The sequence below is a fragment of the Centropristis striata genome, chromosome 1 (assembly GCF_030273125.1).
Source record: "Centropristis striata isolate RG_2023a ecotype Rhode Island chromosome 1, C.striata_1.0, whole genome shotgun sequence".
In the NCBI taxonomy this organism is placed as follows: domain Eukaryota; kingdom Metazoa; phylum Chordata; class Actinopteri; order Perciformes; family Serranidae; genus Centropristis; species Centropristis striata.
The window spans coordinates 31,055,651-31,068,681 of NC_081517.1; the positions used below are offsets into that span (position 1 = coordinate 31,055,651).

Consider the following 13,031-nt stretch of genomic DNA (forward strand, 5'->3'; position numbering starts at 1 on the left):
AAGTGAAGGCAAAGCAGACATATGTGACACAGACGGCGAGGCTCTTAAGAGACTCAAGTATTTGTTAGACAAACACAGACTTCTACACTGCTTCAACAGAACATGGAGTTAGCTTTAAGGTGTCAAAAAAAGTGCATGCACAAACTTATCCTGTGATGCTTCTGGGGTCTCTCTACCGGCTTTCTTAATTCCCCAGCCCCTTACCCTAACCTAAGAGCTACCGTACTGTATACACTTCATCTTAAAACCGTGTTTCAACGCCAAAATAACCACACGCGCAGACACACACACCCTCTTGCATAAAGTGCCATGATCCACTCCCTCAGCAAACACTCCTATTTCACCAGAACCATGTCCCAGAACACACACACACGAAATGCAAAGTGGGTCAACAAGGCTGGCGCTTTCCTCTGGCGCTGTCTGTGTGTGGACTGTCAACATGACCTTGAGACACCGCCATCCACACCAACACACACACTCACACAAACTCAGTCGACACACCCATGACCTCATGCATGTACGCACACATATAAATACACGCCCAACCCAACTTAGCACTGCATTCAGCCAGCACAAAGCCCATCACACTGACCTGCTAAAAGCCCTGTTTTTCTTTACTTCACGGCAGTTAGCTGTCAAAATAAATTTCAGGTGCAGATTTCAATAATGATGAGGAGAAATCTTGTACTTTATGTTCAGCTGTTTCATTTGAAAGGGAAACTTAGTGCACAATGACGGGCCTAAACCTCACTAATCCCTCATGAGTTGAGTGGGAAGGTGGATAAAAAAGGTCACATTAGTGCCACATTCCTGCTGCATTCATTAGACCAAAACACATAATCCAGAGGAGTGTGTACAGAAGTGGACAAATAAACGGGAACACCTTAGGCTGTAATGTAATTCACTACTCCTGCAAAATACCATCTTTCACATTTTTGAAGGTCAAAGAGGTGTTGATTAAACTGTGTGGAGATGTTTGTGGGGGGTGTATGTGGAGGACTTGTAAATGTTACACTTTGGCACCCCCAAGTGGTAGCATAGAAAAAGACACAGTGGTAGCCAGCAGTGTGTTGCTTTCTATGAATTTTCCCTAATATTAAAAATACCCTCTTACTGTTTAGTGTTTAGTGTTACATGGTCCCTAGACTAGACCCCATCACCTTTGCTACAGAAGTCATCTTGAGGTTAGACTTTGTTGTCATGTTTTGGTGAGATTAATAATATTATTAATAATAAAAGCGTAAGTCAATTATAGTACTTTGAAGTTAGTATTTTTTATGCTGTTGTTGGAATTTTCCCCCAGAAAAAAAAGAGTTACAACTGAAACTGGACAAATCCCATTTTGTTGTGCAAAAAAATAATAGTATGAACATTTTCAGCTCAGAAGTACAAACAACAGCATCGTAGGACATGTGTCATAACAGCCACCCATTTTGGTGTGGCGCGTGTCACTTCAAGCGGATCAGTCACTCCATGACAGAATGTGACCTTTGTTTACATTTCAAGATCAATGCCAGTTGGTGCTTCAGAACAACGGAAAATGAAACATTACTACACAATCACTTTTCCAGATCAAAACAATAGGTAAATCGATAAAAACAGAAAATGTATCAGCAATAATTTATTGGGTGTTTACAAGACTCAACAAAATGTTTTTCACCACAAGATATAAATAGGAGTATAATAATTGCAATAAAGAAATTCCTTTTTTGCTAAATTAAACGGTAAATGTGTGGACATGTTTGTACATGTATTTTTCGCTCAAGGCGGTTGTTTTTTACTGTGTTTGATTCAGGAAATATAGCAGAGCAACAGTGTGATCCACCCATCTATCGCAACTGTCAACACTTGTTCAGTCATACACACATTCACACACACACACAAGAAACATATAATTATGGAAAGACAGGAACTGAAGGCATGCAAGCACATGCATGATTCCCACGTCTGCAGACACACACACACACACACACACACACACACACACACACACACACACACACACACACACACACACACACACACACACACACACACACACACACACACACACACACACACACACACACACACACACACACACACACACACGACAGGGCTGTACATTTCCAGGACACACCATGATTTTTTTTTTTTTAACTCGCTGAAGGCATTTAAGCTTTTACTCCAATTAATTTCAGTTCACACCAGCCTTCAGTGTCAAACATCAGCCCATTGCAACAGTTGGAGCAAAGCAAAGAGTCTATAATGCAAAAAAAGCCACGCAAACTCACGTTAATGTCCATGAATTTCCGTCTGAAAACTCTTGAGAATATGGTTAAGTAAAGTTAAGGTTTGACACTCTAAGAGGTCGATCAACTTTGTTGAGAATTATTTTGGCCTTTCTTGTATGCTTTATCTATTTCAATGAATTTTCCCACAGCACAGGAATATAAATTGCCAATGTTTTCCTGACTACTGAGGACAAAATAATTAACAACACAACGGAAAAGTAAATAGAAAAATATTTGCATGTACTTTATCATACGAATATGCTCTATGCATTTCTAGATTGGCAGTTCAAGAGAAAAGTACTGGCCAAAACTAGAGGTTTTTTCTTGGCACTCCTCAGTATATAAAAATCCCACAGCAACATTCATTCCAGTGAATTAAAGATCACCTACAAATAGATTATAGCTATTTAAAGAATATACAAGAGAGAAAGATCTCTGGTAAAGCGATCGGTTCTCATTCGCTTTCTTTTCTAAACACACATGTTGCATCACATTAGGGCTGCACGATTCTGGAAAAAATGTGAATCACGATTTTTCTGCTTAGAATTGAGATCACGATTCTCTGGCACGATTTTTTTTTTTTCACAAAATGTTTATTGCACTGATGAACTTCGACAAAACAAAAAAACAGTGCTTTGGCAAGGGCATAGTAGTAGTTAAATCATTGGAAGATAAATTACTTTAACAAAAATAAAAAATAAAAATTGAGACATGCAGGTGATAACAACTTCCCCCTATCATCATATGCACATCAAACCGTCTGATTTCCTTAGAACGTAGAGTGTATGTTGTACAGTGTTTATTGGGGCCATATCTTTGGCTAGGTGATATGTGATAGCTGCTGTGATCTCTTTATGTCTACTGGAGTTTGGTGGGTATGCCGTTGCATTGTACAAGGTTCCGGTTATTGACGTCTGTGTTGTTTCTTGCCTTGTACGGCTTCATCATGCTGTACTTTGTGGTGACGTTTAAGGTGATTGTAGAGATTTGTAGTGTTGCCTTGCGGCGCCGCAACAAGGGCAAAACACACTTTACAATGCACCTCACACTGTTTGTCATCGTCTGGCTGAAATCCGAAAAACTTCCACACCGCCGAATGTGAACCTTTTTTGGGCACGAGGTCGGTTCGGGACGGTGGGTGACTCTCGCCACTACAGCTTGGGTTTTCTTTGCCATCCATTGATTCAACCCTCCTTACCGGCGACTTTCATCCGCTTTAGCTCACTCTTTCCAAAACACTCAACTGCAGGCGGGCGTCCTCCACTGAATCACGTGTTAACGTAAAGCTGCTTTACCATTGGTTGAGGGAGGAGGCAGCGGCAGTGCTGCGTTTGGGGGCGCTTGAAAAAATCCGGGAAATAATAGGAGCATTTGTTTCTGATGCAGCTCCAGATATGAAATGCTTCAGAATCGACGTGTGTAGAAATTAGATCACGTGTATGTGCGAATCGAGATCGCGATTTTTCAACGATTTATCGTGCAGCCCTACATCACATTAAATGAAAGAGTGACACAGAGAGGAAAGGCTTTGTCACTGCACCGCTGTCTACATGTTGGCTACGTGTATGGCTGTTAAATAAAATAGTACAGGTAACAAAGCACATCTGATGTGTCCTGCTCATGCTCTTATTTTGGCAGGATACTAAGCATGCGGGTACACATATGAACGTGTTTGTTTAGAGGTGTGCCTTCTTCCTAAGAAGACAACATACTGAGGTTTGCAACTGGAGCATACAAAGAATTTCAAGTGTGAAGATCTCACCTGCCAAAGTTTTTGTCCACAGACATGAACCAAATGCAAAAGTAGGTAATTTTGCAGAATTAATTACTGTATCAAGCTCTGTTCAATTCATGCCATGTTGTTCTGTAGCTTTCTGCAGGCAGGTGTCAGCGTATAGTTAGAAAAATACAGATATTCCATGTTTTGAGTGAACCAACAATAAAGATTTTCTCTCCACTGTGCTCTAGGTATTGTTTATTAAAAACAAGTGTCATCTTGGACAAAAAAATAGTTTGTTGGGACTGAGTCCCCAGTTTAATCCAGGCAACTATTACTTTTAAAATAAATAACCTTCTTCTGTAACTTACCAAGTTACCAGATCATTGATAAACACTCAGTGGGCCTCATTTTGACTCAATTGACTTTCAGCTTTCAGGACTGAAAAGACAATGACATTGGCTCTCAGGGGTCCACTGTTTAGTCTTTATGGGCAGTTGTGCTTAGAGTTGAATCAACTTGTGAGTGTGTCCATTCTTACCATTGGTTTCTGTGCTCTTCTGAGGTGTTGCAACCCGTAAGAAGATCTGCTGCCTCCATGAGTGGCGGTGGCTGCGCAGAGGGCTCTCCCCTACCCCACATGCTGCACTCGGTGTGGACAGAGCTGCTACATCTCTGAAACACACACAAGCACACACACACAGGAACAGTTACATACAGGGTGGTGATAAACATTCAGTAGGTTTTAGTTTATACAGTGATGTTGTACTGTGCATCATCTTTACAGCTGTGATGATAGAACACCACATCACTACAGAGTGTGTTCCTGCTTTTATACAATGATTCTAAAAGGACCATTTATAAGTTAACAGTAATTAAGAGTCTATTAACAATTGCTTTGTTGGCATGTTTGATGTTCTTCATGATTTTGTTTCTTTGTTGAATGTCAAGGTAAATTTCTCTGCTCCATTCTTGTCACATTTGAGGACATCCAAAATGTAACTGAATATGTACCAGACCTTGTTCAGTGAACCTTGTGGGTTGTCTGGATTTAGTGCAAAATATTTTGAGCTGTGCTGGTCATTAGGTGAGATCAGAGAGGTGGTGTGTTGCTCTGACTTTCCCTGCTCTTCTGATCTCTTTCACAACACCTTTGAAAACATTGTTAGAAATGGATAACTGGAGGTTTGTTTATATAATGGTTTAAATCAGCTCGAAACCAAAGGTAGCTGCTCTCTTTTAGTTGGGTCCATAAAAACTGCCTCAAGACTGTATTCAGCTCAGTCTTCTCAACTGACTGGTTGTTGGTGGTAATATTTTTTAGATTTTGCCAAGTCATGAAAGCATTTCAAAGCCCGTGTTGTCTACCTCACAGTGTTGGCTTCATTTCTGGTCTTCTCTAATTTGTCGAGGTCGGTGGACGTCACATGAGCACAACTGCAGGTTTTACACTGACGTAAAGTTATCCATGCTTCATTCCTGTCCTCTTATTTCTGGAAACATGTTCATCTATGCAGTTGCCAAGTCTCTTACAATCCAAGGCTTTGTTAAATAATGTGAGTTAATGTTAGCAACAGTTTAGGACAGTTTGGAGTGGAGTGATATATGTTGTGAAAAGTCCCAGTCGTGTTGTACTCTATAGATGTGTTTCCTTTAGGGGGAAGAGTGGCCACCGGGAAAATCTCAGGCCACGCCCTCTCAAATGTCCGTTCACTCTGCGTGTCTCCATTAGAGACATTGGCGAAAACAGCCCTGCTCTTTGACAGGGCCAAAAAAAGGTCCAGTCAAAAGACCGCTCCGGACGACTCATATTAGAATTAGGGGCGACACACGAATGTGGACATGACAATTGTGTGCACATGTGTGTGTACCTGCTGTTTGGCTCAGGAGGAAAATCATTCTCTTGGACAGGAGCCAGAAATGGGAATTTCAGAAAATTAGGGACAGAGGAAGAGGAGTGGAGACGAGCACGTAGACCACCCAGAGGACTGAGATGGAGAGATGGAGATGAAAAAACGAGGCAGTAAACAGGTGAGAAGAGTAACTTTGGCCTCGTTCAGACAGAAAGACATGTGGTTTAGGAGAAATGGTTTTGAACCGAAGTTCTCTATTCAGACTGTCAACAATTGAGTGACATGTTTAGCATTTCTCTGTCTGAAGAGGGCCTTACATAATAAAATGGAAAACAAGGTCAAAAGAAGTAATGAACCACTTATAGGTGCACATAAAACAAGGAAAAGAGATACTGCATGAGTTGAAGTGATAACCATTGCAGGATTCTCACCGTTTTTTATTGAGCCGGGCTCCAGCAGAAGGTGAGGAAGGATGATGAGTGAGGAGAGAAGAGGGAGATGAAGGGCAAGGAGGAACAGGAGGAAGGGTGGAGTTGTATGGGACATGTCTGAGAAACAACGCAAATACAGAGAGAAAGAGCAATGAAAGTCCAAGACACTGAAAACAGTATGAAAACTGAAAGAGGTGTGAAGAGTAAGCAGGAAAAATTAAAGAAAAAAGTGTTTTGAATGAAGAGCTGAGAGATGCAGATTCTGTGATAAATGTAGATGTATCATTTTGGTTGATCGTTCCTTGTAATAATATTATTATTAACTATAAACATCGGCTTTTCCCAAACATGGGCATTATCCTCAAGCTCATCAGTCTTGAAAAGGCTTTGTGCTGCCGTAATGCTATTGCGAACATCTTCTGGTGGAAGACATACCATTTTGAGCTGCTGATTGGATGTGTGGATGTTTTTTTTTTTTAACAGATGAATATGTTTCACTGAAAAACATAAACATACATTAACAATGTTTGACAGAGTTATCTTCCGGGACTGCGGCTGAGTCATCCTACAGTCAGACAGTGTTTACAGGAACAGGAGCAGAATCACACACACACACACACACACACACACACACACACACACCCCACACACACACACACACACACACACACACACACACACACAAAACGTACTTGCTCTGGTGTGGAGTGTCGGTGCTGACGGAGTAGTGTCGTACGAGCTTGGGCTTGGTAGCTGCAGTAGGGTCCTGTGGTGTGTGAGTTAGAGTGTGCACCGGTGAGTAATCTGTTGAGGATGGGGTGGGAGAATGGCTGAAGGTGTTGGCCCGTCGGCGGATGCCCTGAGGCTGAGTGTCACTTGTTAAAGAGGAGGACGAGGGAGAGAGGGGAAGAGAGGGGTCGAGGCGCTTCAGGTCTCCCGTTGAGTTGTGGCCCCTGAAAATGATAAGGAAATAGTAAAATACACGTTGTCAATACTACAACATGACCAAATATTCAGCTTTTTATGGTATTTTATAGTCATTCAAGCATACTTTACGTATGTACAATTGTATCTAATTTTGCAAGCAACAGTTTTCTAAAAAACTATTAAATTATCAATTCATTCTGGAGGCTGACCTTTGTTAGAGACATTAACATCATTCTATAAATGACTATTTTGAACTCAGAGTCACATAAACCCCCATAAACCTATAATTCAATGAGAACTGCTCTGACCTTTAAATCACTGACTCTTCTGCCCAGAGTGTGTGGGCATGAGAGTGAATGTGTGTTTACCTGAGTGGGCTGGTGGGTCTCAGCTGGGTAGCAGGCAAGGGGTCATCTAGACAGGACTGGTCCTGACTGCTGTTGACTGTACAGATGGAAGAACCGCTGTCACTTCCTACACTGTTGTCCCTCTGAGCTCTGGCCTTGCTGCTCCCCTGCAACAAACACACACGCTAAGGTTATACACAGTATGTGGCTTTAACATGCAAGCAACAATCACAAAGCAGGAAAAATACTTCAATGTTCCTTATAATGTAATTCCCCGTTTCTATATTCAAAATGCAGAGATTAAGAATTACAAAAACAAAAAATGATAATTTCCTCTAAAATGCCTGTTTTTATGTTCACAATAGCAAACAAAGAAATAAAAAAAGAGTATAGTTACTTTCCAGATCCCCTCCAGGGACTCAGTGAGAGAGCGCTTGGCTCGGCTCTTGAACTGCTCAAGTCGCTGCCGACTGCTGCTCTGCTGCTGCGCCTCCACTGGAGCTGGAGCTGCCTCCTCACACACCTACACACACACAGGGAGACAGAGATCAAGACAGTGAGTGAGTGACAGAGAGAGAGAGAGAGAGAGAAAAAGTTGGACAACCATTTTCTAATTAAGAACTAAAATAAATTCAGTCACACTGACATTGTTTTTTGTTTGGTTTTGTACTTTGTAATGAAATAACATGTACCAGATTGCATTAAAAGCATCAAAATCCACCTTTTCTTAATCAAAGGAAGAAAGGGGGAAAAAAAGAAGCTTCTGGACCCAGCAACAGAGAATTGCCCCTACACCTGACCTTTGCTGCTGCCACCAAATATGCCTCTTGGCAAAGATGAGTGAGGACAGCAAACGTGCAAAGGTTGAAAACAGGCAATCCAATGAAAAATGGACATATGAAGTTGGCTTTATCAACTGGGTTTAATTTGCCAACAAATCCCTGTACTTAAGGTGACTAATATCAGGCAACATCACAAATCAAAACATCCTAGCTGGCCAGTGGCCACTGACCACATTTTGCAGTAGTAGCCCTTGGGCAAACAAGTTGAGTGTCCCTGGCTAAGTGTACATGTGTGAATAAAACACTTAAAAGAGTTACCTGTCTGCTCTCTCCAGGCAGAGTGTGCTGATGGCTCCGCTGCCTCTCCTCATACAGATTCCTCAAAGAAGTCATCACCAACTCATTCTCTTCCTGATCGCTCTTAGGACGAGCCCTCTAAAACACACACACACACACACACACACACACACACACACACAAATGCAATTTTTTAAATTTTGTGTTCAACTTAGTTAAAGAAGTGGTATGTGAGGAACAGTTTCAAATCTCAAGGTTTTTGACTGGACAATAGATGCATTACTAGGAATGATTTGCTGATCTCATTGATGGAAAGTTCAACATTGTTGCAGTTCAACTACATCACCAGCAGATGTCAGCTGAGTCACAGAGAAATAATTGAGGACATTCGCCTCAGTAATCTGTAATAACAATGATGTATAAATAACAGAAGGCCTAAAGATGAATTTTCAATAGGATTTGCACATGTTTTATCAAACAATCCACTTGTGTTTCTGGGAAAAGAGAGTGAAGCGTTAAGAGAGCCAGAGCCAGAGTGAGACAGACCACCAGAGAACAGAGAGAAGAGTGAAGAGGAAATGTTTAAGTCATGTGTAAAGATAGATCAAAGCGTCACTGTAAATCCCACATGGAAAACATGTGATTCCTCTGTGATTCAGTCATGATGGACTTAAAGGCCGAATGACTAAGATTTACAACAATATTCTCTCCCGATCATTATGTCTGTATTTGCAGAGACTCTGTACTCCTCCTATAATTTTTCTTTTTTCATTTTATTTAGCTGTATTTGAGATGTTCTGACTCGAAAGCTCAAACAGCTCAGCTAAATTCTCCCGTCTGGCCACAAATACTTTGCCTATTAGCCAGCAAGACCAAGATTGCTACACTTTCTGGCTACTTAGATGTCGCTGACAAATTGCGGACTGACTGGTTTGTATCTCTCTGCAGTCGCCTAAAAGGGACCTCTAGGAATTCACACTTTGACCTACAGGTGCACAGGCAGAACAGACATATTACCATAGTGTTCTCAAAGACTGATGCTTGCTCCTGGTTGTCCAGACTGGCCAAGTGTCTCTGAAGCTCCAGTTTGGTTTTCGATGGGTGTAGACCTTAAAAATAAAAAAATACACTGAAGACATTACTAGTCTCAAGTCAGATTAGTTTTAGAAATAGTAGATGTATGTTTTTGGGTATGAAGGGTACTGTGGCCTTTTTATTAGTCACATAATTCAGCAGTATAATATGCCACTATAACCACTGTGAAGCAATCATCTATACAGATAAACAAATATAAATACATTTGGGATAGTTAAATAAAAACGAATTAAAGGCGTTGATATAATAACAGGCATGTTAAATAAGATATTAACCTTTCTCCTTGATTGTAACAGCCTTAAATATTTGTTTTGTGAAAGTTTTGTTATGTGTGTTGGGTGGCCAGTTGACAAATCACACAGAAACTTGAAATACATCCGCCCTTTTCCCTCTTAAATAAATCACATTCACAAAAAGTGTCAACTCCCAGAAGACGTGTAATAGAAATATCAAATATTTATTATTAAATCTACTGCCAAGTTCAGCCTTCTGCCACTAGATTTGAATTATTTAGAGGTAAATGTGATGTAGACAGGCCTAACAAAATTACTAATTTATTGTCCCACAGCTGTGTAGATGTATAAAACTGTCTAAACTTGACCTATCAACATTACTCCAACCAATTATAATTTGAAATATTTTAATTTTCTGAAATTTACTGTAAAAGTAGCACAGAGATGTTTTTCTACCTTCGATCCTCTCACACAGTCTGTGGAGCTGCTGCATGGGGCAGCTGTCACACTGCTGGCTCTGGGTCTTTGCATTCTGCTGCAGGGCTGCCACAGAGAACGCCTGCTTCAAAGTCAGCATGATCTCATCCACCTACAAGAGCAAAACACAGTCTTCTTTATGTTGTTTTCCCTTCACCTGTCAAAGTACATCCTTTCAGCATTGTCGCTGCATTTATCAGTTGCTTCTCCCCACATTTATTCACATGAGCTTCTTTTAAGGACTGTATTCTACTATAAAGAACACTTACTGGAACCAATTCACCCCATTCTAGGCCAAAGGACTTTTTATATATTTAGTATCCAATTCATTTCTGTACCCAGTACTCCCCTGTCACAATTCAAGGCAAGGTTTAGTAGATGAGAAAAATCCGGATCTTGGCAGATATAAAATTGTATGCAGTATAAAACTGGTGGAAGAAAAAAAAAACTCGACTTACACCAGTGACTCGTGTCTTCACTTGGATTTGAGCCTTTTGACTTGAAAATGCTTGATACCCTCCCCCAAGCCCAAAGATTAAAAACTATATATATTATTTAAAAAGTGTACCACCAATCAATTAGTTCCCCTACATTTAATGTTATTCATCCCCTGCAAGTCAACATTAAATTCCTCACATCCACTTTTTTTTTAACCAAAACCATCCAATAAAGTTGCAGAAGTGAACCATTAAGAACTAACGTTACATTCCTTAGCACCAGTTGGTTTAGGTTACTCTGTTGTTAAAATGGCATTTAATTTGGTGAAAAGCACATTATGACTGCTTTAGGAAAACAAAGTCAAAGTCTAGGACTCGGGACACTTGTCTTGACTTGGGCCTTGAGTGCAAAATAAAAGTCAAGTAAAAAGGACATGTGGTTTTTCCCACAGATGGTCCAGTTTACTGTGGCAGCAGTCAAATACTGACCCAGTGACTCATTCAAACATTACAGTAAGTATCTACTGTATCTAGTGTAAGCTAATCACAATGCAACAGTAATGTACTATTAAACAGTAGATTACATCAGTCTAATGACCAGGGTTGTTATCAAACTGTCCATTTGGCACACCGTGACTCAGTGGAGCATACATGCACTGCGTCATAGGTTTAAAGAATTAAAGCAGAATTTAATCTTGATTGATGGAAAACAACATGTGGTGGCGAATATCAGCTTCATGCATTATGGCACTCAAATTTAAATCTAAATCAAACTTGCCGGGTGTTAAATTAAACGAGTGGGATGATTTAACATGAACACTGAGTGGGAAGCGCTGATACGGAAAAATGGAATTAGTTACAGGAAATACACATAATACTCAGCTGTGCATTGTGTTCACATTAACAATCATACAAACATGTGTAGATGTACATTATAAATTAATTAATTGTACAAGCAGTTGTGCCTATTTCTATTTCTGTTGAAAATGTACAAAAAGGGCAAAACACATGAATTATTGTGGGGTTTTTTTACACAACATGTCCCATCTTATTCTTCCCATGTTCTGCTACACTCTCCCTTTATTGTCCGTCTCTTACCAGTGATTCGTCGGTGCACTGGAAGACATAGCAAACGAAGTGGCAGCTTCCTCCTTCCACTGTCTCCCTGCAGATAAAGCCAAAGTGATCCACGTGACGGATGCCCTGAAAAGAAAAGATTCAGGAAAGGTTAAAGGATCGTACACAGGCCTAAACAGACAATTATGTGAAGAAATACAGAGCTTCATACCTGTGAGCAGAAGGAAATTTCTCTAAAGCTCTTCTCTATGGCAACTTTCTTAGTGTCTGGACTAACCAAGAAGATCTGAGACCTGCCCACCTGAAACAAACAAAAAAGCCCACAAAGACAAAACAGTTAGACCATTGAATCTCAGTGTCTCGATGTGTGTAAGTGTTTCATGGGCTAGCGGTCTGTAGCGTGTGTGTGTTTCTGTTGGTGGTGAGGTTTGTGGTGTGGTCACAGACTTAACCAGATATGTCCCTAGTTCCAATTTCTCACACTGAAATTTCAGCATTTATTTTATTTTTTTTACATTTGTCGCACATACAGATATGTTTAATAGCAAAAAAAGCCTGTATTAATGAGATCTTAAGTCAACTACAACTGCAAGTCTGATCAATGATTACGTCATATAAGGGGAGACTAAAAATAATATTTTCAGTACTTTTTGGGCAGTTTCATTTCTTCTCTTCTCAAAAAATACTAGTGGATTTTAGAACAGTTCCGCTTTGGGGGATATTCCCATTTATATCATCATGAGTGATAATCACTCTTAAAGTTCCAAAAGGGACTGAGTGGTTTATAATAAGCAAGTGATGTTATGTCTGTTAAATGCCAAGTCTTCACACTCTGTGAGCTCAGCTTTTCTCTCTGTGAACAAGCTGCCCTTTATTGTTCTTCTGTACCAAATATGAATCACGTAATCAGATTCTTTCTGGAGGAAAAGGGGGATTTAATCTTTGTCTAGGCCTCTCGCAATTATTACACAATCAATCAATGATTGCAATTTTTTTGTGTTGACTGCAATCATTTTGTGTAACAGTTGGTTTCCACAATCAAGGGGACGTCAAGCCAATGTTACAAATGTGGCACCAAATAGAAA

General features: G+C 40.3%; 1 protein-coding gene across 1 annotated transcript in view; it reads right to left on the minus strand.

Annotated features, from left to right (window-relative positions):
- Window positions 1-13,031, minus strand: part of tbc1d1 (TBC1 (tre-2/USP6, BUB2, cdc16) domain family, member 1) — a 51,926-nt gene that overhangs the window by 16,536 nt on the left and 22,359 nt on the right. Inside the window, exons 4-14 of the mRNA XM_059338141.1 lie at window positions 12,158-12,247; window positions 11,968-12,072; window positions 10,412-10,544; window positions 9,645-9,736; window positions 8,649-8,765; window positions 7,946-8,071; window positions 7,570-7,715; window positions 6,967-7,227; window positions 6,275-6,391; window positions 5,862-5,978; window positions 4,532-4,665 (exon numbers count right to left, since the gene is read on the minus strand). Of these exons, the coding sequence (XP_059194124.1) occupies window positions 4,532-4,665; window positions 5,862-5,978; window positions 6,275-6,391; window positions 6,967-7,227; window positions 7,570-7,715; window positions 7,946-8,071; window positions 8,649-8,765; window positions 9,645-9,736; window positions 10,412-10,544; window positions 11,968-12,072; window positions 12,158-12,247 (1,438 nt within the window). The remainder of the gene's footprint in view (window positions 1-4,531; window positions 4,666-5,861; window positions 5,979-6,274; window positions 6,392-6,966; window positions 7,228-7,569; window positions 7,716-7,945; window positions 8,072-8,648; window positions 8,766-9,644; window positions 9,737-10,411; window positions 10,545-11,967; window positions 12,073-12,157; window positions 12,248-13,031) is intronic.